At 41.3% G+C, this 27,951-nt stretch overlaps 2 protein-coding genes across 3 annotated transcripts; one reads left to right on the plus strand and one right to left on the minus strand.

Annotated features, from left to right (window-relative positions):
• mtrex (Mtr4 exosome RNA helicase) lies at positions 1–15,413 on the plus strand. Its single transcript, XM_089019703.1, has 27 exons — positions 1–120; positions 320–460; positions 1,507–1,573; positions 1,879–1,941; positions 2,043–2,155; positions 2,237–2,411; positions 3,383–3,473; positions 3,632–3,756; positions 3,846–3,944; positions 5,091–5,211; positions 5,296–5,427; positions 6,605–6,684; positions 6,762–6,872; positions 6,979–7,080; positions 8,433–8,558; positions 9,381–9,531; positions 9,614–9,786; positions 10,809–10,877; positions 10,961–11,086; positions 12,651–12,761; positions 12,832–13,020; positions 13,136–13,299; positions 13,926–14,031; positions 14,729–14,785; positions 14,866–15,028; positions 15,109–15,213; positions 15,274–15,413. Exons 1-27 carry the CDS (start codon positions 23–25, stop codon positions 15,324–15,326), a joined length of 3,111 nt encoding a protein of 1,036 aa, XP_088875829.1. The 5' UTR covers positions 1–22; the 3' UTR covers positions 15,327–15,413.
• On the minus strand, positions 15,413–27,892 carry plpp1a (phospholipid phosphatase 1a). 2 transcript variants are annotated; one of them, XM_089019706.1, is made up of 6 exons: positions 27,274–27,892; positions 23,127–23,278; positions 20,216–20,496; positions 17,726–17,783; positions 17,030–17,206; positions 15,413–16,929 (listed from the first exon to the last, which is right to left on the minus strand). In XM_089019706.1, exons 1-6 carry the CDS (start codon positions 27,329–27,331, stop codon positions 16,810–16,812), a joined length of 846 nt encoding a protein of 281 aa, XP_088875832.1. In that variant the 5' UTR covers positions 27,332–27,892; the 3' UTR covers positions 15,413–16,809. The 2 variants fall into 2 exon arrangements, with proteins under 2 accessions (XP_088875832.1, XP_088875831.1); XM_089019705.1 differs by lacking the exon at positions 23,127–23,278 and adding an exon at positions 24,667–24,821 and having other exon boundaries at positions 27,274–27,883.
• Positions 27,893–27,951: the final 59 nt, after the last annotated feature.

Here is a 27,951-nt window from a genome sequence, read left to right on the forward strand (position 1 = left end):
GGAAGGTCGCCTTGCTACAATAATGGCGGATCCCTATGAAGATTTATTTGACGTGTTTGACGACGAACAGAAGCCCACAACGAGCAAACAGCCGCCGGCCTCTGTCGCTCTAGAAACGGGGTAAAATACCAAGTTTACTTTGCCGAATTTTCTTTCATTTCATTTCTTAAAAGACCATAAATGGGCCGACTCTTGAAGCTAGCCTCACGTGCGTTATGATGTGTAGTGTACATAATGGCGAACGTTATTTTGAGACGTTTTCATTTAGCATTTCTTCATGCGACTGCGAATTAAGGTGTTGAAATTGCCTCTTGTTCAGGAAAGTAATTAGTCCAAATAATGACGACGATGCACCCCCGGCTGCCAAGATCAAGCGGGAACTGCCGGACGATGACGGAGGAGAGGAGCTGGGGATTGGGAAGAAACCTCGTCTCGACAAAGTCTCCCCAAATGACCTCAAGTAAGGCCAGACACTTAAAATTCCCTCAGGAGTGTAGTCTTGATATAAAATGACCTGCGACCCCGAGAACACCAATCTAATTTTCAATCATCTTACAACGTGGAAAAAAATAATGTTTTACAGCTAAACACTTGCAATGTTAAAGGACAACCGACACCTCTGGACAAGTTATGTCCATAATTTGTAAAATGACTTCGACTGGGTGCATTTTACAAAGATTCCACCCCATATAGCAACATTTTACCTTTTAAGACTCGTGCTGAATATTCAGGAAGTCTTGTTTTCGAGTTGATGACGATGCCTGACGTGACGTCACGTCCGGAACGCCCCTGACCGAGAAAGCGACACACAATGCATTTTGGGTACTTTGTTTGGTCTGAAAACATCGTGTTGATGGTGAAATTAGAAGGAAAGCACATCAATAACGCAGTGGTGAATCGTTGTGTGTTGCACCAAGACTACTATTGGATACAAGTTGACACAAATTTCCAGCGGACAAATCAGCCCATTTCCAATGGAGCTTGGGCATCTTCTGGGACGCTACATTGGAGTCCAGATGGCTCGAATTGATACGGAAGGTTTTCTTTAATCGATTGCAAACATGTATGCTTTCCTCTTCAGAACTATTTGAATCATATTCATAACTGGATGAGTAACCAGAAAGCATCTTCTCCGAATCTGAACTCTGAAGCCATTGTTTTGATTCTGGAGCAAGGCAGTGTGTGACCAACAGTGACGTCACGGACAAGGGGGCGGGACTTTCTCAATCCGCCCAGATCCGAGTTCATTTTGTGGCAGTTTTGGGTCATTTTTATTGGTGTTTTGCATTTGACTAAAAATATCAGCCTGCATGTTTTGTGTATTTTAGATGCTATAAAACGTTTTTCTGATGTCAGTTAGGAAACAAAAAAAATAGTGTCGGTTGTCCTTTAAGGCGAAGCTAAATCTTATTACATCCTTCTTTTTGTATACTAACTTCTTAAAGTTTCAAATGATGTACTTCTATTTCATACGAGAGGGATTAAAGCAACTTTATGTCACTTTAGTCTTTCAGAATTTATGCCCCAAGTGAAAGTGGAGCCTGTGGAGAAGGTGGAAGGCTGCTCACATGAGGCAAGTACAACAATCATTGCCTTGATTCTCGTGATGTGTCGTTCACGAACGAGCCAGTTCTTAGAGCCGGATCTCCGAAGTGAACGAAGAGAGTTTTTCACATAATTTTACATGATTTTTGGTAGTTAATTAATGTAAGCAACAAAAAAACAAACAAACTGAGGAGCCATTTGGGAGCCAAAAGAGCCGGATCTTTTCAGTGAGCCGAGCCAAAAGAATCGGCTCTCTTAAAAGAGCCGGAATTCCTATCACTGATTCATCTCTTTAAAGTTGTCATCATTGATTTTTTTTTTCCCCCCTGACAGGTCGCTCTGCCTGCCTGTGATGAATACAAACCTCTCAAACCTCGAGTCGGAAATGCCGCAAAGGTATAAGTAGATTTGATTCAAGTGAAAATTACGATTCAATATACACATTTCAAATGTTCAAGATTCCACTGATGAATATTTTTGTTTTTTGCTTGTAACAGGAATACCCTTTCATTCTGGACCCATTTCAGCAGGAAGCCATTTTATGCATTGACAACAACCAGTCTGTGCTTGTCTCTGCGCACACCTCAGCTGGCAAGACCGTCTGTGCTGAGTGAGACCCCCGCACCCCTTTCGATAACCCTCAGTTTGCTAAAATAAATGTTTTGTGATGACATCACTCTCCTCTTTCTAGGTACGCCATCGCGCTGGCCCTACGTGAGAAGCAACGTGTCATCTTCACCAGCCCAATCAAAGCGCTGTCCAATCAGAAATACCGAGAGATGTACGAAGAGTTTCAAGACGTGGGCCTGATGACGGGCGACGTCACCATCAACCCCACCGCCTCTTGCCTCGTCATGACGACAGAGGTGCGTTTTCATCAAGAATCAGAATGGGAAAACTTTGTATTCGTCCCACAATGGGGACATTTGCAACTCTTATATCGCTATTCAGACAGAGAAACTAAGTGTAAATTAGCTGGCTAGCTGTGTGGCTATTTAGCTAGCTAGCTAGCTGGCTGGCCGGATTGATAGCTGGCTATCTATTAGCTGGCGAGCTATGTGGCTATTTAGCTGGCTATCTATTAGCTAGTTAGCTCGCTTTCCATCTATTTGAGTTACTTCCGGATTGAGTGAACGCTGGCGCGTGTGGCTGCCGCTACTCACCCACAGAAAAACTCATCCTGTGACTGTAAAGTGACCTTGAAGTTTTTCATGGGTGAGTAGCGGCAGCTACACGCGCCTGTGTTCACTCAACCCGGAAGTAACTCAAATAGATAGAAAGCTACCTAGCTAATCGATAGCTAATAGCTAGTTTAGCATGTGAGAGGCAGTTACACGCGCCAGCGTTCACTCAACCCGGAAGTAACTCAAATAGATAGAAAGATAGCTAGCTAATAGCTAGTTTAGCATGTAAGCGGCAGCTACACAGGCCAGCGTTCACTCAACCCGGAAGTAACTCAAATAGATAGAAAGCTAGCTAGTTAATCGATAGCTAATAGCTAGTTTAGAATGTAAGAGGCAGTTACAAGCGCCAGCGTTCACTCAACCCGGAAGTAACTCAAATAGATAGAAATCCAGCTAGCTAGTATATAAACCAATATGTATGTATTGCATTGATTTTAAATGAAACGTATTATTACTATTTTGGACAGCCGCCCTCATTTTAAACTCATAACTACAGGCCCACATAATTTAGGAATTAACTCTTTAGGAATTCTAGTAACAACGACAAAAACCCTGGCACTGCAGTGGACACCTTTTTGCACATGGTCTGGCAGCGAATGAGTTAATGATAGTACAGTATCGTATCATCATGAACTCTTTTTTTGCGGTGACAGATCCTGAGGAGCATGCTATACCGCGGCTCGGAGATCATGAGGGAAGTGGCCTGGGTGGTCTTTGACGAGATCCACTACATGAGAGACGCCGGTATGTGAATATAAATAATAATAATAATAATAATAATAAATAATAATAATAATAATCCATTTCATTTTAAGCGCCTTTCAAAGCTCTCAAGGGCACTTAAAGCCTCACTCACATGCGATTTTGACGCTGCGGTTTGACTCTCGACTATCTTCTCATAGAGCGCGGCGTAGTGTGGGAAGAAACGATCATTTTACTTCCCGACAACGTCCACTACGTCTTCCTATCGGCCACCATCCCCAACGCCAGGCAGTTTGCCGAGTGGATATGTCACCTTCATAAGCAGGTTTGATATTTCTCAGATTTTTTTTAACATCGTTTCTGAGTCTGCGATGTGCTTCGTGTCACTTTTTGTGTCATCTTTTTCGCTTGCAGCCATGCCATGTGGTCTACACCGACTACAGGCCGACACCTTTGCAACACTACGTCTTCCCAGCAGGGGGCGATGGACTCCACCTCGTGGTTGATGAGAATGTAAGCATGAGCATCTATGATTCTATGTCACGTTTTCTTGTAGGCTCATAATTACACATTATGTGCACATTACTAATAATAATAGTAATAATAAATTTCATTTCTAAGCACCTTTCAAAACTCTCAAGGTCACTTTGCAGTCACAGGATCAGTTTTTCTGTGGGTGAGCAGCGGCAGCCACATGCGCCGGTGTTCACTCAACCCGGAATAACTCAAATAGATAGAAAGTTATCTAGCTAGCGAATAGATAACTAAAAGATAGGGAGCTACCAAGATAGCTAATAGATAGATAGATAGATAGATAGATAGCTAATAGATAGGTAGCCAATAGCTAGCTAGCTAACTAGATAGCTGATATGTTTCCCGACACTAGCTAGGTAGCCAGCTATATTACTACTACTACTACTACTACTAATAATAATACATTTCATTTCTAAGCGCCTTTCAAAACTCTCAAGGTCACTTTACAGTTACGGGATCAGTTTTTCTGTGGGTGAGCAGCGGCAGCCACAAGCGCCGGCGCATTCACTCAACTCAAGTAGATAGGAAGTTAGCTAACTAGCGAATAGATAACTAAAAGATAGGTAGCTAGCTAGATAGCTAATAGATATCTACCTCGCTAGCAAGCTAGTTAGCAAATAGATAGCTAGCAATGTAGCCAGCTAGCTAGCTAGATTATTACCATGCACCTTTGAAAGCCCCTCGGGGAGTGGGGTCACAATCAATACAATACAATAAATACGGATTGATTTATGTAGCGCTTTAACAACAGCTAAATCTGGAACAAAGCGCTAACATGGACAAAAGAAAAATTCTGCCCCCTAGTGGAAGTGAAAAACATTGCCAGAGGTCTGACCAGCGCTTTATCGGAACCCAAGCAAGAAACAACAAAACCCGAACTAATTCGGGAATGGCGCTCCACATCATATTTTCAATTCCCGAATAAATTCCCTATTGAAGGGACTATTAAAGGCGTAATGAGTTAATCATACACATAAAACGGCATCTAATTATGATTTTTATATTTTTTTTTTCAGTCATCACTTTGGCGTCATAAAGTTTTACAATACATAAAATTAACTCATATTATGTGCGATTTCGTACGTATTTTATCATATTGAATCCTTTTTTTTTTTCCTTCACCAGGGCGATTTCAGGGAAGACAATTTCAACACGGCCATGCAGGTTTTGAGAGACACGGGGGATTCCGGTTGCAGCACCACGGCTTGCAAATGGGACCCAAAAGGACGCAAGGGGGGAACAAAAGGTCATTACAGGGTCCCCCAAAAAAAACACCACACATTTTGAATCCACTAAAACGATGATGATGTAACAAATCTTCCGTGCTCAGGTCCATCCAGCGTGTTCAAGATCGTCAAGATGATCATGGAGAGGAATTTCCAGCCCGTCATCATCTTCAGCTTCAGCAAGAAGGAATGTGAAGCGTATGCTTTGCAGGTGGCCAAGCTGGATTTCAATAAGGGTACGCGACTCAGGCTTCCATCAAAACGACATTACAATACAACAAAGGGTCTGTGTAAGCTCTCAGTCGTACAGGAGTGATCCATCGATGAGAAGGTTTCTTCAGCCGTCATGTGTACTTCTTTGAAGGTGTCGGATGTTTTGCTTCTTATCCAAGAGGCTTCGTCAGCGAACTAAAATCTTTTGCTGGTAGTTTTATTTATATACTGGTAGTAATATATATATTGTCCTGCCTGAGTATGGGGTCTACGACTGGCCCGATTGCCCCATTCCATCTGGTATCACCTCATCAGCATAACTAAGCCTATGTTGCCTAAGAAGTCGGTTGTAGGAACGATCCAAATTGAACCACACCCCACCGTGGCAATTTAGTGAGTTAGTGGTTTTGCTGTTTTATGAAAATAGCTTCTTTTACTCCCCCTTCGAACCATCTATTTCCTTTCGCTACGATTTTTAACCTCATTGTCGTCAAAATGAGTGGTTGCTAGCTTTTAGGTGCGTATGTACTGCAGATTGAGGCTCACTAGTATTATCCCTGTGATGTTGATAAATAATAATAATAATAATACATTTCATTTATAAGCACCTTTCAAAACTCTCAAGGACACTTTACAGTCATAGGATATTTTTTTTGCGAGTGAGCAGCGGCAGCCACACGCACCAGCGTTCAATCAACCCGGAAGTAACCCAAATTATAATAATAATAATAATATAATAATACATTTCAGTTCTAAGCGCCTTTCAAAACTTTCAAGGTCACTTTACAGTCACAGGATGATGAAGTAACTCAAATAGAAAGAAAGCAAGCGAAAAGATAGCTAATAGCTAGCGAAAAGACAGCTAATAGCTAGCAAAAAGACAGCTAATGGCTAGCGAAAAGATAGCTAATGGCTAGCGAAAAGATAGCTAACGGCAAGCGAAAAGATAGCTAATAGCTAGCGAATAGATAGCGAATAGATAGCTTATACCTAGCAAAAAGATAGTAATAGCTAGTGAATAGATTTGAGTTAATTCGGAAATGTAGCTAGCTAGCTAATAGTTACTGTAATAATAATTTCATAAAGTCTTTTTTTGACAATTTGTTTAGTCTCCCCAATGTATTGCTCGTTACAATTTCCATTTTTACAATGTATTGAATAAACTACATTATTTTTCTTCCTGGTCTTTATCAATTTCAGAAGAAGAAAAACGTCTTGTGGAGGAAGTGTTCAACAACGCGGTGGACTGCCTGTCGGATGAGGACAAAACGCTTCCTCAGGTCAGAATCACCATAAAATGGCGACGTCGGGTCATGTGATTTTCATTTTTTTTTTAAAAACGGATGTTGGTGGTCAGGTGGAGCACGTGTTGCCGCTGTTAAAAAGAGGCATCGGAATCCACCACGGCGGTCTTCTGCCTATCCTGAAGGAAACCATTGAGATTCTCTTCTCGGAAGGCTTGATCAAGGTATCATCATCATCATCATCATCATCATCATCATCATCATCATCATCATCATCGTCGTCGTCATGGAGATGATTCAAATCATGTCATTTTTTTTACCATCTTCCAGGCGCTTTTTGCCACCGAGACCTTTGCCATGGGAATCAACATGCCGGCGCGTACCGTGCTCTTCACCAGCGCCCGCAAGTTCGATGGCAAGAATCACCGCTTTGTAAGAACCACTCACTTATGAAATCATATTATTTATCATAATAATAATAATACATGTCATTTCTAAGCGCCTTTCAAAACTCTCATGGTCACTTTACAGTCAGAGGTAAAGTTTTTTTTTTCTGTGGGTGAGCAGCGGCAGCCACACGCGCCAGCATTCTCTCAACCCGGAAGTAACTCAAATAGATAGTAAGCTAGCTAGCTAATAGATACAGTAATAATAATACGTTTTATTTCTAAGCGCCTTTCAAAACTCTCAAGGTCACTTTACAGTCAAAGGATAAGCTTTTCTGTGGGTGAGTAGCGGCAGCCACACGCGCCAGCGTTCACTCAACCCGGAAGTAACTCAAATAGCTAGAAGGCTAGCTAACTAATAGATACAGTAGTAATAATAATAATAATAATACAATTCATTTATAAGCGCCTTTCAAAACTCTCAAGGTCACGTTACAGTCAAAGGATAAGCTTTTCTGTGGATGAGTAGCGGCAGCCACACGCGCCAGCGTTCACTCAACCCGGAAGTAACTCAAATAGATAGAATGCTAGCGAGCTAGCTAGCTAATAGATACAGTAATAATAATAATACATTTCAATTATATGCACCTTTCAAAACTCTCAAGGTCACTTTCTATTCACTCAATTTCGAATAAGTTTACCCAATTAGCTATCTAGCTAGTTATCAAGCTAGCTTCGCTAGCTAGCTATTTGCTCCTTATTTGCTACCTATTCTCTCTCAGCTATCTAGCTGGCTCGCTAGCTATCTCGCTAGCTACCTATTAGCTATTGAGCTAGCTATCTATTAGCTAGCCAGCTAGCTTTCTATCTATTTGAGTTACTTCCGGGTTGAGTGAATGCCGCTGCTCACCCACAACAAAACGTATCTTGTGACCTTGAGAGTTTTGAAAGGCGCTTAGAAATTAAATGTATTAGTATTATTATTATTATTATTATTATTATTATTATTATTCTTAACTCATTCACCGCCACGTATTTATCACAAACGTGCTCGCGCTCAAACTCACCGTGACACAGATTGCCGTCAACGACAGGAGAAAAGAATTGAGCTGAGATCTGCCTTTCCAAGAAGCTCATCTGGAACATCTGGTGCTGCTAAATGCTGCCAAAGTTCCACGCAGGCACTTTTGTTTAAAAACACGCATGCAATCATTTATAACACATCCACGTGGTTTTGCAACATGAGTGAACGATCTGACAGGAACATATATCTGATGCAATTTTTTTTTTAATTATGATTATTTTATTAATAGAACGGACTCCTTGACCCCAATGCGAGTAGATTATAACCGATAATCAGAAATTTGAAGTTTGAAATACTTTTACCCCCTCTGACAGATTACCTCAGGCGAGTACATCCAGATGTCCGGACGTGCGGGCAGGAGAGGAATGGACGAAAGGGGCATCGTTATTTTCATGGTGGACGAGAAAATGAGTCCGTCTGTGGGGAAACAGCTCCTTAAGGTAACAAACGTGGTGATTTTTAACTCATTCATTGCCAGAAGATGGATCAAAAAAAGTGTCCACTCCAGTGCCGGGGTTATTGTCACTTTCACTTTATCCGGGCTTGGGACTGGCACAAGAAGACACTGGCTTGTGTCCCCCTTTTGGCTGCAGAACAAGCAACTCTATCAACTTAATTAAGATGAAGAATGCTCAGGAAATGCACCCAAACACAAAATGGAGTAAACACTGTCCCTGAAAGGGTTAAATAGCATTCGCGTTAGCATTTGCGTTAGCATCCGCGTTAGAATTCGCGTTAGCATTAGCCTTAGTATTGTATTAGCGTTCGCTTAAGCGTTAGCATTCGCGTTAGTATGAGCTTTAGTATTAGTGTTAGCATTAGCGTTAGTATTAGCGTTAGTATTAGCAGGATTTATTATTATTATTATTATTATTATGTCTTCATATTAGGTACCAGGATTTATTATAATAATAATAATAATAATAATTATTATTATTATTATTATTATACATTTAATTTCTAAGCAACTTTCAAGGTCACTTTACAGTCACAGGATAACGTTTTTTTTATGTGGGTGAGCAGCGGCAGCCAGTACAAAATACAATACATTTTGATTTAAATCGCGCTTTAATAAAGGCTGAAGCTGGAACAAAGTGCTAACACGGACAAAAGGCAAATGCTGCCCCCCCTGTGGAAGGGGAAAATACATTGCCAGAGATCTGACCAGCGCTTTATCTGCACCCCCCCCCCCCCCCCCCACACACACACACACACATCAGTCTCCAGACGCTCTGTCCCTTCATTATGATGTCATCACGCAGGGTTCTGCAGACCCACTGAACAGCGCCTTCCACCTGACGTACAACATGGTCCTCAACCTGCTTCGCGTGGAAGAAATCAACCCCGAGTACATGCTGGAGAAATCCTTCTACCAGTTCCAGCACTACCGAGCTCTACCCAGCGTCGTCGAAAGTAAGCTAGCCTAGCGCCTCAAGTCAACAGACGCCAGGTAGTATTCGTTCTTGTCGTTTTCACCGATCTCCCCACCGCGCAGGAATAAAGAAGCTGGAGGATGAGTACCACAACATCAACATCCCCAACGAGGAAAACGTGGTCACCTACTTCAAGATCCGCCAGCAGCTAGCTAAGCTAGGAAAGGAAATCCAGGAATTTATCCACAAGCCCAAATACTGCTTGCCTTTCATGCAGCCGGGACGCCTCGTGAAGGTTAGCGCCAAACCCCAAACCCATTTTTGTCATGCTAATTGCTAACGCTAAATGGATTGGGTTAGTCTCGCAGTGGAGAAATGTACATTACACAGCAGCAACGTGATTAAAGAGGAAAGGAAAGGAAGAAGTATTTTTTTTCCTTTTACTTAAAGATGGCGCCTCAAGAGTGGCTGCCTTTCCAGCAGCTCCTGTATTTTGTTTTTCTACTTCTTTCTTTCCCTTCATAACTTTGCTGCTGGTAGCTAGCGAGATAAAAGTATCAGGTAGCTAGCTAAAAAACATCAGCTAGCTGGCTAAGTGAGCTACTTCTGGGTAGAGTGAACGCTGACGCCAATGGCTGCCCCTGCTCACCTGCACAAAAAAAATGCGTGACTGCAAAGTGTCCTTATGAGTTTTGAATGGCAATTATAAATAAAATGTATTATTATTATTATTATATTAAGATAGTGTTAGTATTATAAATGAAATTTATTATTATTAGCTATCTATTACCTGTATAGCTAGCTAGATATTAGCTGTATAGCTAGACGGCTATCTTGATAGATATCTATTAGCTATCCATTACTTATCCTCTGACTGTAAAGTGACCTTGAGAGTTTTGAAAGGTGCTTATAAATCAAATGTATTATTATTATTATTATTATTAGATGAAATAGAGGATATAAGCGTCCTTTTCACCAGTGGATCAGAGACATCATGGTGGCATGTGCGCCACTGCTACAAGCTAAATATTGATAGCAAAGACGACGAAGCTGTAGCATCCATTGACGAAAAAAAGATTATCTGACATCTCCTATCCCACGTAAATCCGCTTCAATTCCAAGCAGCTTTCATCACTTTGCTGCTGTGAAATGTAAATTTCTCCACTGTGAGACTAATAAAGGCAAATTCAATCCTTTCTGCTCATTGCGAGCTCCTCATGCTATGTGCTAACGCTAAATGCGTTGGCGAGCGTCCCGCTGATCTCACTCTCTTGCACACAATCTTACACACTCACGACACGTTTCACCCCCTCGCAGGTGAAGAATGAAGACGCAGATTTCGGCTGGGGCGTCGTCATCAACTTCTCCAAGAAGACAAACGTGAAGGTGACTTTTCTTTCCTCTTTTATTTTTGCGGGGCCTTCCTTAAGAAACGGCATCGCTCAAAACACGTTTCCCGGTGCACGTAGGTCAGCACGGACGCCGAGCCACTTTTTGTGGCCGAGGTGTTGTTGCACTGCAGCAAAAACAGCGTCAAGAATGCGGCCACTGAGGCCGCCGAACCTGCTGCGCCGGGCAACACCGGAGAGATGCAGGTAAGATTAGAGAATTACGACAAATATCTTTTTGTTGTTGTTGTTGTTTACTTTCAAAAGAGAGACGCAGTGCTTGAGTGGTGAGCACATTCCCCCCTTATTTATCTAGCTAGCTAGCTAGCCAGCTATCTAGTTAGCGAACTAAATAGCTAGCTAGCTAGCTATGCTTTTTTTATTTTATGGTTCTTATCATGGATCTTTTTGGTGTTAGTTTTTTTTATGTTTCGTTATCATGGTTCTTTTTTGCGTTTGTTTTTTTTTCTTTACTTTTAAAAGAGAGACATAGTACTTCAGTGGTGAGCACCTTCCCCCCATTTTTAGCTAGCTAGCTATCTAGCTATTTATCTATTTAGCTATTTATGTATCTAGCTATTTATCTAGCTATTTATCTAGCTAGTTAGAAATCTAGCTAGCGATATAGCTAGCTAGCGATATAGCTAGCTATTCTTTTTTTTTATGGTTCGTGATCATGGTTCTTTTTTGCGTTTGTTTTTTCTTTACTTTTAAAAGAGAGACATAGTACTTGAGTGGTGAGCACGTTTCCCCCTTATTTAGCTAGCTAGCTATCTAGCTATTTATCCAGCTATTTATCTATCTGGCTATTTATCTAGCTAGCTAGCGATATAGCTAGCTATTTTTTTTTTTTTTATGGTTCGTGATCATGGTTCTTTTTTGCGTTTGTTTTTTCTTTACTTTTAAAAGAGACATAGTACTTGAGTGGTGAGCACGTTTTCCCCCTTATTTATCTAGATAGCCGCTAGCTAGCTAGAGTTAGCTAGCTAGCTATTTGTTTATTTATTTTATGTTTCTTTTTTTTTCTTTACTTTTAAAAGAGATGCAGTACTTGAGTGCTGAGCATGTTTTCCCCCTTATTTATCTAGATAGCCGCTAGCTAGCTAGAGTTAGCTAGCTAGCTATTTGTTTATTTATTTTATGTTTCTTTTTTTTCTTTACTTTTAAAAGAGATGCAGTACTTGAGTGCTGAGCATGTTTTCCCCCTTATTTATCTAGATCGTTAGCTAACTAGCTAGATAGCTAACTAGCTAGATAGCTAACTAGCTATTTGTTTCTTTCTTTGTTGATGTTTTTATTTTATGGTTCTTTTTTTTTCTTTACTTTCAAAAGAGAGATACAGTACCTGAGTGGTGAGCACGTTTCCTCCCTTATTTAGCGAGCTAGCTATTTATTTGTTTCTTAATTTATTTTATAGTTCTTATCACGGTTTATTTGTTTTTCTTTTTCTTTAGAGAGACGCAATACTTGAGTGATGAGCATGTTTCCCCCCCTTATTTATCTAGATCGCTAACTAGCTAGCGATCTATTCATTTGTTTTTATTATTTATTTATTTTACGGTTCCTTATCAAATGTTTGCCCTCTTCCTGTATCGATTAGTACCGCGGCATGTTTATATAACAGCGTCTTCTGTCTTGACCTCCATTGCCCCCACGTGCTGCTGAGCAACAGTGAAATCCATCACGCTTCCCGTCTCTACACTCCGTTACAAATGTCGACTTGATTTTACACAGTCAAAATTTGAATGAATCATGCCCGAATCTAAACCAGGTGGTCCCCGTGATGCTTCACTTGCTGACGGCCATCAGCTCGGTGCGTCTCTACATCCCCAAAGACATAAGACCCTTTGACAACCGCCAGCTCATGCTCAAGTCCATTCAGGTTGCAAATCACCTTGTCGAGCTTATTAAAAAAAAATATACAGATGTTGAGAAGATTGTTTGAAACGCAGGAAGTGCAGAAGCGTTTCCCAGACGGAATCCCCCTTCTGGATCCCGTGGACGATATGGGCATCAAGGACTCTGGGTTGAAGAAGGTGATCCAGAAAGTGGAGGCATTCGAGCACCGAATGTACTCGCACTCGCTGCACAACGACCCCAATCTGGAGGCTGTCTACTCGCTGTGCGAAAAGAAAGCTTTGGTAAAGCCCCTTTTCTTAAAAAAAAAAAAAAAGTTGTAAAAATCATCGCCATATTGCCAACGCAGATGTTTTCCTCGCTGAAGACTTAACGTGACGTCGGTGTCGCGTGTTTCAGATCGCGGCTGACCTTCGCACGGCCATGCGCGAGTTGAAGAAAGCTCGCACCGTGCTGCAGATAGACAAGCTCAAGTGCCGCAAGCGAGTGCTTCGACGCCTCGGCTTCGCCAGCCCGTCCGACGTCATCGAGGTGAAGGGGCGAGTGGCCTGTGAGATTAGCAGGTTAGAACTCGGAGGAGGGTGCCGATAAAGCGCCGGTCAGACCTCTGGCAGTGTTTTTTTTTTTTTTTTTTTTTTTTTTTTTCCACGAGGGGGCAGCATTGGCCTTTTGTACATTTTAGTGCTTTGTTTCAGCTTGTGCTGTTGTTAACGTGCTATATTAATCAATGTATACAGTATGTATTGTATTGGACAGGTAACATCCGATTTACGACCGAGTTCCGTTCCGACTAAATGGTCGTAAGTCAAAATGGTCGTAAGTTGAAATCAATTAAAAATGTTGAAGAGAGACTCGGAGGCTAAATTTCTCGCAACCCCCCCCCCCCCTGGTGCCATCACATGGTCGATTGCTGTGCAGGTCGTGGTCGTAAGTACGGGTGGTCATAAGTTGAGTTAATTAACTTTTTTTTTTCTGATGAAAGGAAACAGTCTAACAGTCTTACGCTCAATTGAATCTTGATGTAAACCCTAAAACTCAATAGTCTATGAGTCCTGCAATTTGAGTGACAGTGACAAAAGCCCTGGCACTGGAGTAGACACATTTTTGCACATCGTCTGGCAGTTGATGAGTTAAAAAATGTTTTCTAAGGTGTATTTAATTTTTTGGGCTAATAATATTCTTTGCCTAGCGCTGACGAGCTGCTGCTGACGGAAATGGTGTTCAACGGCCTCTTCAACGACCTGACGGTGGAACAATGTACCGCGCTGCTCTCCTGCTTCGTTTTCCAAGAAAATGTAACGGAAAAAACATTTCTTCCTACACATTGACATCAAATTGTCATTCACATTTGCAGATTACAGTGATACCTCGGTTTACGAAGCCCTTGACTTCCAAACTTTTCGGTTTACGAACGTTAAATTTATGAAAATTTTACCTTTGCATACGAACTATTTTTCGGGATACACACAGAGCTGCCATAATGAGTGATGTGTCGTTCGCGAACGAGCCCATTCTCCTTACAAGAAAATGGCAACCGGCTTGTTTTGGTCCTCTATTCCCCATCCCCAGTCGTCGGTTAAAGCCACGTGATTGGTCAAGAACACAGCAGTGAGGGGAGGTGTTTTAAACATTAAAGAGACAGGCAGACGACAGAGAGAGAGTGATAAAATGGATAGAAAAGTGAAATTTGGACTCGTTTCAACTTTGATCAAAGGCAGAGTGTAGACTGCAAGGTTAAAATATCCCATCAATCAGGCTCCACAAATAACCCGCACAAGCCATCTGTACACTTGATGCAAAAAGCTAGAAAATTATCGAAAATTATGTTTTATGGGGACCTGGGAACAGATTATTCTTATTTTAATGGTTTCCTATGGGAAATTATTTTTTGGGATACACACTTTTCACCTTACACACTGTCTGGGAACCAATTAAGTTTGTAAGCCAAGGTGTTCGATCCCATTGGTCTCATTGTTTCATTTTTCAATCCAGGCCCGCGAGATGCCAAAACTGACGGAGCAACTGGCCGCCCCCCTCAGACAAATGCAGGTACGATCCAGCGCCGTTGTTGAACCCGCTGCCGGGAAACGGTGCGTTCACTGACACTTGTTTTCTCGGCGCACCCCTAGGAATGCGCCAAGCGCATCGCCAAGGTGTCTGTGGACGCCAAGCTGGAGGTGGACGAGGATACCTACATGGGCACATTCAAGCCTCACCTCATGGATGTGGTCTACGCGTGGGCCAACGGCGCCACTTTTGCACAGATCTGCAAAATGACCGACGTCTTTGAAGGCAGCGTTGCTTATACTGTTTAAATGTCTCATTCTGTCTGCATATGTTTATTTTATTATTATTGGTGGTGTCCTCTACAGGAAGCATCATCCGCTGCATGCGACGTCTAGAGGAAGTGCTGCGACAAATGTGCTCGGCCGCCAAAGCCATTGGCAACACGGAGCTGGAGAACAAGTTTGCTGAAGGTAAGATTTGATTAGGAGTTGCGCGTAGACACCAGGTAATAAACGTTTGTCTCCTCGCAGGAATCACAAAGATCAAAAGGGACATTGTGTTTGCTGCCAGCCTCTATTTGTAAACCCAACATTTCAGCAGCTTCCTTTTTTTATGTGACCGACGACAATTTTTTAATGGTAATCAAAAAGAACTCATTTCCACATCATGTTTCTCTGTGTTAGTATATATGGCTTTATTTTTCCTCCTGTTGTAGACACATGGGCATATTTTACATACTTTCTTCTTCTTTTTATTATTATTTTCTTTTTCAATAAACGTCTGTGTTTAAGATACAGATTGACACAAATATACTTTTGTGGGTTTGGTGGTTTTTTTTTTCCTGTCTCTTTCTTGTCCCTGATTTATGTCTGTTTTTAGGGGATATGCAGCAGCGGCAGCGGTGGCGGCGTTAGTTCCGCAGTCACGTGAAGGCATCACAGGAAAAAAGTGCTGCATTCGCAGTAGTTGTTGAATTTCAGTGGGAGCTTTTAAGCAGATTGACTCCCAGTAAAGAAATGCACAAAGCAGGCTTACATTCACAGGTTATACACAGTAGTGGTCTCAAACCCCTCCCCTTACAACCTCTTTTTCACCGGTGGGTGCATGCAATACAATATTCCCACCGGCTCAGTAGATATAATAATAATAATAATACATTTGATGTATCAGCGACTTTCAAAACTCTCAAGGTCACTTTACAGTCACAGGATCAGTTTTTCTGCGGGTAAGCTGCGGCAGCCACACGCGCCAACGTTCACTCAACCGGGAATAACTCAAATAGATCAAGTTAGCTAGCTAGCTAGCTAATAGATGACTAATAGCTAGATAGACAGCTAATAGCTAGCTAGATAGCAAACTCGGTAGTCAGCAACGGTGACCCCGTCCAACGAGGAATAACTAATAGATCTAGTTATCTAGCTAGCTAATAGCTGACTAATAGCTAGCTAGCTAGAGAGCAAATAGCTTGGTAGCCAGCAACGGTGTCCCCGTTCAACCGGGAATAACTCAAATAGATCAAGCTAGCTAGCTAATAGATGACTAATAGATAGCTAGATAGCAACTAGCTAGCTAGATAGCTACCTAGGTAGCCAGCAACGGTGACCCCGTTCAACCGGGAATAACTCAAATAGATCAAGTTAGCGAGCTAGCTAATAGATGACTAATAGATAGCTAGCTAGCTAGACAGCTAATAGATAGCAAATAGCTAGCTAGGTAGTGCGCAACGGTGATCCCGTTCAACTGGGAATAACTCAAATAGATCAAGTTAGCGAGTTAGCTAATAGATGACTAATAGATAGCTAGATAGCTACCTAGGTAGCCAGCAACGGTGACCCCATTCAACCGGGAATAACTCAAATAGATCAAGTTAGCGAGCTAGCTAATAGGTGACTAATAGCTAGCTAGCTAGTTAGTTAGCTAACTAGTTCGACTAGCCTCCCTGCACAGTCTTGAAGCCAGCGTCAGTCGCTGGAATCACATTTTAAAAAACATTTGAATAGAATAAAATTCCACGTCTGAGGCGCATCGACCCTTCATGCAGGCAACTGACGTGTGTGTGTGAAATGTTAATTTGGACTCTCTAAGTGGTTTCCGTTTGTGGGGGTCTCCCGGAGGCTGGCGTGGGGGATGTCGGCCTCCTTGCAGGCCTCCGGGGGCTGCTTGAAAAAGTCAGACACAAAAAACACCTGCGGGGGAGGCCACGGAAAGTCGCTCATATTCACTTAAGAAACCATTTACATGCTGTTGTTTTTGATTGGAAATGAGTTCAATGTGTGTTAAACTTACCACCAGGATTGCCATCAGCGCCCCCTGCAGGAGGCCTGTGAGCACGTCACTCCAATGGTGCTTGTAGTCGGAGACACGTGACAGGCCTGTATACACTGAGGCGGCGATCAGGAAAAACTGGATGGTGGGCCTCAGCAGGCGAGCCCAGTCGGCGTGCATGCGGGCCTGCAGGTACAGCTAAAAAGACACACACACACACACACACACACAAAAGCAACAATAGTCAGCTGTGTTGTGTGGTACAAAATGTGCGATTTGATTGCCAAATCAGGATCAATCCATAAGAGCCTTTCGGGACTCTTTATGTGACCTACTACCAGTACAAATCATGTGCCAAAAAAAAAAAACAACCTAAAAATAATAAACTGAGAACGGGTTGCATAAGTGTGCACACCCTCTTATAGAATACATTACAAAATGACGACCGCATTTTCTGCACGATAAATCGCACCTAAAAGATTTTTTTTTTTTCAAAAGCTGACCATGCGCCTCATCATCCGGTGCGCCTGATGGAGTGAAAACGTTTTAAAATATGTCATTCATTGAAGGTGCCCCCTATAATACGGTGCACCCTATGTATGGAATTTGTTTTTTAATGTGTCATTCATTAAAGGTGCACCTTATATTCCAGAAAATACGGTACTTTTTTCACAAGCGAACGTTTATCCACACAGTAAAAGACGTAAAGATACTTACCGCCAGGAACAACATGCAGTACATAGAGAAGGACGAGTGGCCGGAATAGAAAGACAACCTGTGATAGCAAGACAAAAGGTTCACTTTAGAACAGTTATCACCATCAAAATCCACTCTGACAACTTCTTGGAACATTATAACTACGTATACAGTGATACCTTGGCTTACGAACTTAATTGGTTCCTAGACAGCGTGTGTAAGGTGAAAAGTGTGTATCCCAAAAATGAATTTCTCACGGGAAACCATTAAAATGAGAATAATCCGTTCCCAGTTCCCCATAAAACAATTTTCAACTAAATAAGCCTTAAAACTACACAAAATATATGTTATTTTATGTATAATAAATGTGCTATGGTATTATAATTAAAGAAATAAACTGTACTGTATAATAAAGTCGTTTTATTTACCTTTGTGATGGTCGATGGCTTGATCGAATGGAGTGGCCGCTTTCATCAGCATTAGGAACTTGATGAGGAACGTAACCTTCTTCTTTCACCATCTTGAGGAATGATCCCTTGTAGGTGCTTTCTCTGCGATAATTTTACCTTGTTCATCATCAATTGTGTTCTGTTTAGCTGCGTTGATAGCTTTTTGCATCAAGTGTACATATGGCTTGTGCGGGTTATTTCTGGAGCCTGATTGATGGGAATTTTAACCTTGCAGTCTACACTCTGCCTTTGAACTATCAAAGTGAAATGAGAAATGTCACTGTTTTCTATCCATTCTGTCTCTTTAATGTTTAAAACACCTCCCCTCACTGCTGCGTGCTTGACCAATCACGTGGCTTTAACAGACGACTGGGGGCGGGGAATAGAGGACCAAAACAAGCCGGCTGCCATTTTCTTGTTAGAACGTGTGTATCCCGAAAAATAGTTTGTATGCCAAGGTAAAATGTTCATAAATGCAACATTCGTAAACCGAAAAGTTCGTAAGCCAAGGGGTTCGTAAACCGAGGTATCACTGTATTTCAGGAAGCTTGGCTCCAGCAAACATAAACAGTCAGTCAGCCACGCCTTTGGAAATGTGGAGAAAGCCCAGGAGGGGATGCTTTGTGTTGCCAGATTTTTTTTTTCTTCTGCTCCCTCTTCACTATAACAGCAGTCGATATTAAAGAGAATGTCGTCAAAGCGGAGCTGCACATCCTCTGGCCAGGCAGTGCTTCCTGCTGCATTTGGCTGATAACACAAATACACATACTCATACCCCCACCCGCGTCCCCTGAAGTTCATATTTAGGCACTTGACACCAGAATATGAAAGTAATGCTGGCACTAAATGAGTTTATTTGGGCACCAAATAAACTCATTAAAAAATAAATTATACATAGATATACAGTGTGTGTGTGTATATATACAGTAAAGTCTCGTTATATCGATATTCTCGGGAGTCGGAAAAAATATCGATATAACCGGACTATCGATATATCCAATCCTGCGGGCATGTAATTTTCTCCTTGAGTTCATAGAAATAGTATCGTAATAAGCAGTACTATCGATATAACAAGACTTTACTGTATATACACAGTGTGTATATAGATATGTACACAGTGTATGTATATATACACTGTGCGTATATATATATGTATATATATATAGATATATATATGCTCTGTATGTACACTGTGTGTGTATATATATACTCTGTATGTACACTGTGTGTTTATATATACTGTGTATATACACTGTGCGTATATATACTGTGCATATATAGTGCGTATATACTGTGTGTACATACTGTGTGTACATATATATATATATATATATATATATATATATATATATATATATATATATATTACAGTAAAGTCTCGTTATATCGATATCGGTTATATCGATAGTACTGCTTATTACGATATTATTTCTATGAACTCAAGGAGAAAATTACATGCCCGCAGGATCGGATATATCGATAGTCCGGTTATATCGATATTTTTTCCGACTTCCGAGAATATCGATATAACGAGACTTTACTGTATATACAGTAAAGTCTCGTTATATCGATATCGGATATATCGATACTATTTCTATGCACGCACGGAGAAAATTACATGCAAACAGGGTCGGATATATCGATAGTCCCGGTTATATCGATATTTTTTCGGACTCCCTTGAATATCGATATAACGAGACTTTACTGTATATCCACTGTACATTAGAATCAGAAAGCCTTTAATAGCCCCACAATGGGGAATTTTTCTATTCTATTCTAAGTACAGTGAAGTCTCGTTATATCGATATTCAAGGGAGTCCGAAAAAATATCGATATAACCGGGACTATCGATATATCCGACCCTGTTTGCATGTAATTTTCTCCGTGCGTGCATAGAAATAGTATCGATATAACCGGGACTATCGATATATCCGATATCGATATAACGAGACTTTACTGTATTTATTTGTTGATTTATTTATGTATTCGTAACAGCACACGTCATTTTTACTAAAACCGGCGTGGTGATTAGATTGTCTGAAGCCTACGTGATGAAGCTCACCTGCCCTCATTGACCACGGTGGGGTTTCCTGCGCAGGTGAAATCCTCCACGTAGACGCCCATGGAGCAATTGCCCCCTTGAAAGTCGGGCTTGCAAACGTCGAGGAAATGCGGCCTGAGGCGGCCGATGGAGTACTTGGCGATGTCGGTGAGCGACTGGCTCATGGCGGCGCCGAACAGGAAGGTGCCCACCGCCTTGTAGACGCGAGCCACGTAGCTGCCGTACGACGACTTGGACTGCAGGCGCTTGAGGTACACGCACAAGCACTCGCCGAAGATCATCTGTCAGTCACCAACGGGCAAACGGGGGCGCAATCAAAATCGTAAATTAGCATCTTTGAAATGTTGGCTTGTTATGTTGATTCATTTTTTTAATATATTCATACAAATGTCATGAAACTTCTTTGATGGGCTCAAAATGGACCAAAGAGGATATAACTATGCTATAAAAATGCTATCTCGCTGGCTATCCATTTGCTATCTATTTGCTAGCCATCTGCTATCTATTTGCTATCTACTGTTAGGTTAAAACATTGCGCAATAAGGTAAATATTTAATTCCAAGCTAATATATAGCATTAGCAGTTAATTTTAAAATTGTAAATATGACTACCTAGCTGGGTATCTATTTGCTATCCATTTGCTATCTAGCTAGCTACCTAGCTGGCTATCCATTTGCTATCTATTTGCTATCTACCTAGCTGGGAATCTATTTGCTAACTACCTAGCTGGCTATCCATTTGCTATCTAGCTAGCTACGTAGCTGGCTATCCATATGTATCTGGCTATCTATTAGCTATCTGTTCGCTAGCTAGCTAGCTTTCTGATTTATTATAATAATAATAATCCATTTAATTTCTAAGCGCCTTTCAAAACTCTCAAGGTCACTTTACAGTCACAGGATCACTTTTTCTGTGGGTGAGCAGCGGCAGCCGCACGCGCCAGCATTCACTCAACCCGGAAGTAACTCAAAAAGATAGAAAGTTAGCTAGCTAATAGATAGCTAGACAGCTAATAGATAGCCAGCTAGATAGCTAATATGCTTTTCTGTGGGTGAGCAGCGGTAGCCGCACGCGCCAGCGTTCACTCAACCCGGAAGTAACTCAAAAAGATAGAAAGTTAGCTAGCTAATAGATAGCAAGACAGCTAATAGATAGCCAGCTAGATAGCTAATATGCTTTTCTGTGCGTGAGCAGCGGCAGCCACACGCGCCAGCGCACTCAACCCGGAAGTAACTCAAAAAGATAGAAAGCTAGCTAATAGATAGCTAGACAGCTAATAGAATTTAAAAAGTAGAAAGAAAAAAAACAGGCTAAACATATAAAACAAAAAAAATGAATAAAACAAATGGTTGTAAATGTAAACAAGCCTAAAGGGTTAACTGAGGAAGAGGATGTCCACTTAAAAGTGTCAGCATAATCATAAACACAGACAGAAAATAGGAAGCAGCGCTTGTGGCTAGCTAGCTAACTAGCTAGCATCTCTTCACCCTTCTTAATCTTTCAATTAATGAATTTTGCTGTTTCCATTTCAAGTACATCCCACTGTCACCTAAGTCATTATTTTAAGCTAAATTTGTGTCTTTTTTGGGGGGTCAGTCAAACAGTTTCCTTCCTTTTCCGCTTCGACTTTTACCTCAAAATGGCTTGTCATAATATTTACTCACTAAAGTGAGGCCGACGTCATTTGAATGTTAGTTCTTGAAAAGATGAGCCGTTAGCAAACAAGCCATTAGCAAAGAAAAAAAAACTCACTTCACAGAGTTTCTCAAACATTTCCGGTGCGGGGGGGACGCCGAAGGAAGGGGATTTTTTTCCCCTCAAAGTCCCTTAGAAATGAATACAATGATACCTTGGCTTACGAACTTAATTGGTTCCCAGACAGTGTGTGTACGGCAAAAAGTGTGTATCCCAAAAATTAATTTCCCATAGGAAACCATTAAAATGAGAATAATCCGTTCCCTGGTCCCCATAAAACATAATTTTCTAATGTTCTAAGCCTTAAAACTACACAAAATATACCTTATTTCATGTATAATAAATGTGCTGTGGTATTATAATTAAAGAAATAAACTGTACCGTATAATAAAGTGGTTTTATTGACCTTGGGGATGGTCGTTGATGGCTTGATGGAATGGAGTGGCCGTTTTCATCAGCATTAAACACTTGATGAGGAACGTAACCTTCTTCTTTCACCATCTTGAGGAATGATCCCTTGTAGGCGCTTTCTCTGCCATAATTTTACCTAGTTCCTCATCAATTGTGTTCTGTTTAGCTGCGTTGATAGCTTTTTGCATCAAGTGTACAGATGGCTAGTGCGGGTTATTTGTGGAGCCTGATTGATGGGAATTTTAACCTTGCAGTCTAGACTCTGCCTTTGAACTATGAAAGTTGAAACGAGTCCAAATTTCACTGTTTTCTATCCATTTTGTCACTCTCTCTCTGTCGTCTGCCTGTCTCGTTAATGTTTCACCCCCTGCCCTCTCACTGTTGCGTTCTTGACCAATCACGTGGCTTTAACCGACAACTGGGGGCGGGGAATAGAGGACCAAAACAAGCCGGCTACCATTTTGTTGTTAGGAGAACGAGCTCATTCGCAAATGACACATCACTTATTGTGGCACTCAGTGTGTATCCCGAAAAATAGTTCGTATGCCAAGGTAAAGTTTTCATAAACTTAACGTTCGTAAACCGAAAGGTTCGTAAGCCAAGGGGTTTGTAAACCGAGGTATCACTGTATAGCAAAAAAAAAAAAAAGCTAAATTAGCCAAAAACTAAGTGAGGAAAGGCTATTTTATTTTGTGATTCATTTATTTTTTAATCACACAATATAATAATGTCATGCTAATAATTATGCGCACCGCAGTTTGAGAACCACTGTTTGAAAAAACATATTTATCAAAGATGCACTTACAGTGAGTACTGCGAGGGGAATCATGACACCCCCTAACAACTGATAGGAAATGGTGTCTTCTTTAAGTGGGTACTTGATTGACTCATCGCTACAGAAAAAGCCTCGGCGGAACGGTTTGTGTTGCGCGGTGAGTATTGCGAACGGGAGTCCAACTAGCAGAGAAAGCAATGAGAAAGAGAGAAAAAAAAAACAAAATGGGAGTTTATTAAATGAGATCTAGCCATCATGCAAACGCCTTAGTTATGAAATCCTTTCAGGAGACGTGCTGCAACAGTGGCATCCTGGCCGAAAAGCTTGAAGATGTTAGAAGGTTAGCATGTTAAAGAGGAAGAAGTCGTTAGCTGGTGGCCACACTTCCTGTAAACTCCATTCATGTCCCACACACAATATACCGCTATACAGTATATATGTATATATATATAAATATATACAGGTAACATCTGACTTACGAACGAGTTCCGTTACGACCAAACGGTCGTAAGTCAAAATGGTCGTAAGTCGAAATCCATTCAACGAACATGTTGCCGGCCTGCTAGCGCGTTGCAGTGTCAGGCGTCGAATTAAAATGTTAAAAATGGAGTTTGTGGTCGTAAGTATGGGTGGTTGTAAGTCGAGCTGGTCATAAGTCGGATGTTAAGTCGGATTTTTTTTTATAATATATATATTTTTTTTTTAAATAATGTATTCAAAGTTTCCTCTCTTCATTTTAGTTAATTTATCTGGCTATCTAGCTCGCTGTCTGGCTGGCTATACCTAGCGAGATACCTAGCTTACTGTCTATTTGCTGTCTGTTAGCTGTCTATTAGCTATCTATCTGGCTACCTGGTTGGCTATCTCGCTGGATACCTAGCTAACTGTCTATTTGCTGTCTGTTAGCTGTCTCTTAGCTATCTGGCTGGCTATCTAGCTTGCTCTCTAGCTGGCTACCTCGCTTGCTATCTATTTGCTGTCTATTAGCTATCCAACTGGCTATCTCACTGGCTACCTCTTTAGCCATCTATTTGTTGCCTATTAGCTATCTGGCTGGCTAGCTATTCGCTATCTATTAGCTGGCTAGTTAGCTTTCTATGAGTGGGTTGAGTGAACGCTGGCGCGTGTGGCTGCCACTGCTCACCCACAGAAAAACTTATCCTGTGACTGTAAAGTGTCCTTGAAAGTTTTGAAAGGCACTTATAAATCAAATGTATTATTATTAATATAAATTAAATGTGTTATTATTATTATTATATTAAGATAGTGTTAGCATATATTAGCATCCATCGTGCATGTGTTCAAAAGACACGAAAAGCAGCATGCATATTCATCAGGACAATATATGAAAATCAACGAGTAGCTAAAAAGCAAAAGCGGGCCGGCGAGTTTGATTTGAAAGTGGCTGATTTTCTGTGATTTCGGACATTTGGATAATTAAGTGGACATCCTCGTCATCTTGGGCTGCTAATAAATGATGTGGATGATCAGATCTGGGCTGAAAGGATAAAAAAATGAGGAATAGCTGCAATGCACTTGTTAGCTCCGTGGCGTCCCGTCCCCTACTTACACAACTAATGGGCAGCGAGAAGCCCACCGTGTAGAGCACGGTGGAGGTGACGGTGCTGTGATGGAAAGGGTACTTGATGCTGTCGTCGCTACAGAAAAAGCCCCTCTGGTAGGGACGGATTTTACCCAGGTTGAAGGCCGCTAAAGGCAACCCTCCTGTGGGAGACATACTGGTCAAAACTGGGAAGAAAATGTCAAATCAAAATCAACGGTTCAATCGATCATTCGCGTTGATATATCACGTTCTTAGAAACAAATTTGTGCCAGATACGGCGGTAGGAACCAAAACTAGGAAACAAAAAAATCAGGACTTTATGATTATGAACTCATTCACTGCCATTCCCTGGAATTGAAAATATGACGTCATCACGGTGGAATGTGCACGTCTGCTACAAGCTAAATGTTGAAAGCAAACCAGGAAGCTGTAGAATCCATTGACGAAAAGACACTGTCTAACATCTCTTGTCCCATGTAAATCCGCTTCGATTCCAAACTGCGATTTAAGGACAACCGACGTGTCCGGACAAGTTGCGTCTATAATTTGTCAAATCACTTCAAATGACTTCTACTGAGCGCATTTTACAAAGATTCCACCGCATGTAGCTATATTTTACATTTTAAGACTCACGCTGAATATTCAGGAAGTCTTGTTTTCGAGTTGATGACAACGACGCCCTAAGTGACGTCACAGAGGGAACGCCCCTGACCGAGAGTGACACACAATCCGTTTTGGGTACTTTTTTTTCCGTCTGAAAACACAGTGTTATTGAGGAAATTAGAAGGAAAACTACATAAATAATGCAATGGTGAATTGTTGTGTGTTGCAAGACTACTATTTGATACTAGTTGACACAAATTCCCAGCAGACAAATCAGCCTATTTCGAACGGAGCTTGTGCGCCATCTTGTGCATTTTCTGGGACGCTACGTTTGGAGTCCAGATGGCTGGAATTGATACGGAAGGACTTCTTTAATCGATTGCAAACATGTATGCTTTCCTCTTCAGAACTATTTGAATCATATTCATAACTAGATGAGTAACAAGAAAGCATCTTCTCCGAATCTGAACTCTCTGAAGCCATTGTTTTAATTCTGGAGCAAGGCAGTTTGTGAAGGAGTATCCTGGCGTGATGTCACTAAAAAGGGGGCGGGACTTTCTGAATCTCACCAGTTCCGAGCTCATTTTGTGACAGTTTTGGGACACTTTAAGTCATTTTTATTGGTGTTTATCATTTGACTAAAAATATAAGTTTTGGGTATTTTAGATGCTATAAAACATTTTTCTGATGTCAGTTAGGAAACAAAAAAATGGTGTAGGTTGTCCTTTAAGGTGTTTTTTTTTTTTACTACACACTAGGAAAGGAAAATTATATTTTTAGCCCATGTCGAAACTTTTACAACACATATAACATAACAACAACAAAGTGATAAACGTGTCAAGTCTGCATTCCTCTCTTGCTTTGATTAAAGACCAGCGAGAAACTTTCTTATGTAATTGGGTCCAAAGTCCCAATGGAAACGGTCGCAATGATTTCTGGCCTTTTGGCCCCTTTAACGCAGACTGGCCTCAACTCAATTTTCAATGTGGAACACATTCTCCATCATGAAAAAAAAAAGCAGAACCGCGTGACCCATTTTCAGCTGTTGGCATTTGATTGGACGTGGCAGCTGAGATGCCTGGAAGGTTAAGAGAGAAACAGAAGTGTGTGTGTGTGTGTGTGTGTGTGTGTGTGTGTGTGTGTGTGTGTGTGTGTGTGTGTGTGTGTGTGTGGCATGAGTCCCACAATAAAAAGCTTTTCTTATGCAATTCATAACAGCGCACAAAGAAAGCACAAATTGCTATTTGGATCAATTAATCAATCATCCCAATCACTTTACATATTGTGTATAACAAAGTACACAGTCTGCATCACAACAACCATCAATAAGACTGAGATACAGTGATACCGTGGCTTACGAACTTAATTGGTTCCAGGCGAAAAGTGTGTATCCCAAAAATTAATTTCCCATAGGAAACCATTAAAATGAGAATAATCCGTTCCCGGGTCAACATAATTTTCTACTTTCCAATTTGCTAAGCCTTAAAACTACCCAAAATATACCTTATTTTATGTATAATAAATGTGCTATGGTATTATAATTAAAGAAATAAACTGTACTGTATAATAAAGTGCTTTTATTTATCTTTGTGATGGTCGTTGATGGCCGATTGAAACGGAGTGGCCGGTTTCATCAGCATTAAACACTTGATGAGGAACGTAACCTTCTTCTTTCACCATCTTGAGGAATGACCCCTTGTAGGTGCTTTCTCTGTGATAATTTTATCTAGTTCCTCATCAATTCTATTCTGTTTAGCTGGGTTGATATCTTTTTACATCAAGTGTGCCAATTGCGATATAGTGATTCTGCCAGTGTAAAATTGTATGGTGTTGCAGTTGATTAATGTCAATTTTAAAACAACTCTAGCATGAAATGTTAATTAACCCCAAAATGTCTTTAAGAATGACGCAGCAGTTTGCGTTTCCTTTGCATACAACGCAAAAAAACGGCATTCGACTTCGGGCTTTCCGATTAAATCAAGATATTTCGTTTCGGTATGTAGCACATACCTAAAGCAAGGCAGACGACATCGAGAACCACGAAGGGGATTCCTCTTGTCTCGAACATGTTGACTCCTGCCCTGGTTTCTCTCCGTTTCTTGTTGTGGGTCGTTCACGGTGGAGAATAAAATTGGGATGCTTCTCCTCGTCCGACGAGGAAATGAATTAAGGACGGTTTATATTCCGAGTACTAAAAAAACGAGAAGCCCAAAAACACCGAGAGGTTTACAGCTAAGTCGTTACACAAAGCGAATTTCGACGACGACAATGTTCCTTCTCACACGCCCGCCGTCCTCTCATTATGCCCGGACTGAAAACGCAACACGAGACCTTCCAAGGGGCAAGGTGGACACCTGCATTGGGGTGCCCGCCTTGGGTTTGAGGTTGACGGCTAGAAGGGGAGACGGTCGACCGGCCTGAGCTCCGGAGGCGGTCCCCGGGCTGTGGCGCGTTGAAAGAAAATGGGACGTCAGAGAACTCGACGAAATCGTCGACGCTCTTTATCCTGTTTTATTTCAATCAAATATAAACGAAAGCCAACCGTGTCAATTTAACTTTATGGTAATTTCTTAGCTGTTTGAAGTCTCGAACTGCAGTGGGTTGGTTCAAAATGCAAAAGTGCGTACTCGTGCTGGAATGGGCGTGTACAATCCATAATCGAGGAACGGTGTACAGTACGTACTTTCC

This window comes from Hippocampus bargibanti, linkage group LG18, assembly GCF_051943395.1.
Source record: "Hippocampus bargibanti isolate YZ-2025 linkage group LG18, ASM5194339v1, whole genome shotgun sequence".
Lineage (NCBI taxonomy): Eukaryota > Metazoa > Chordata > Actinopteri > Syngnathiformes > Syngnathidae > Hippocampus > Hippocampus bargibanti.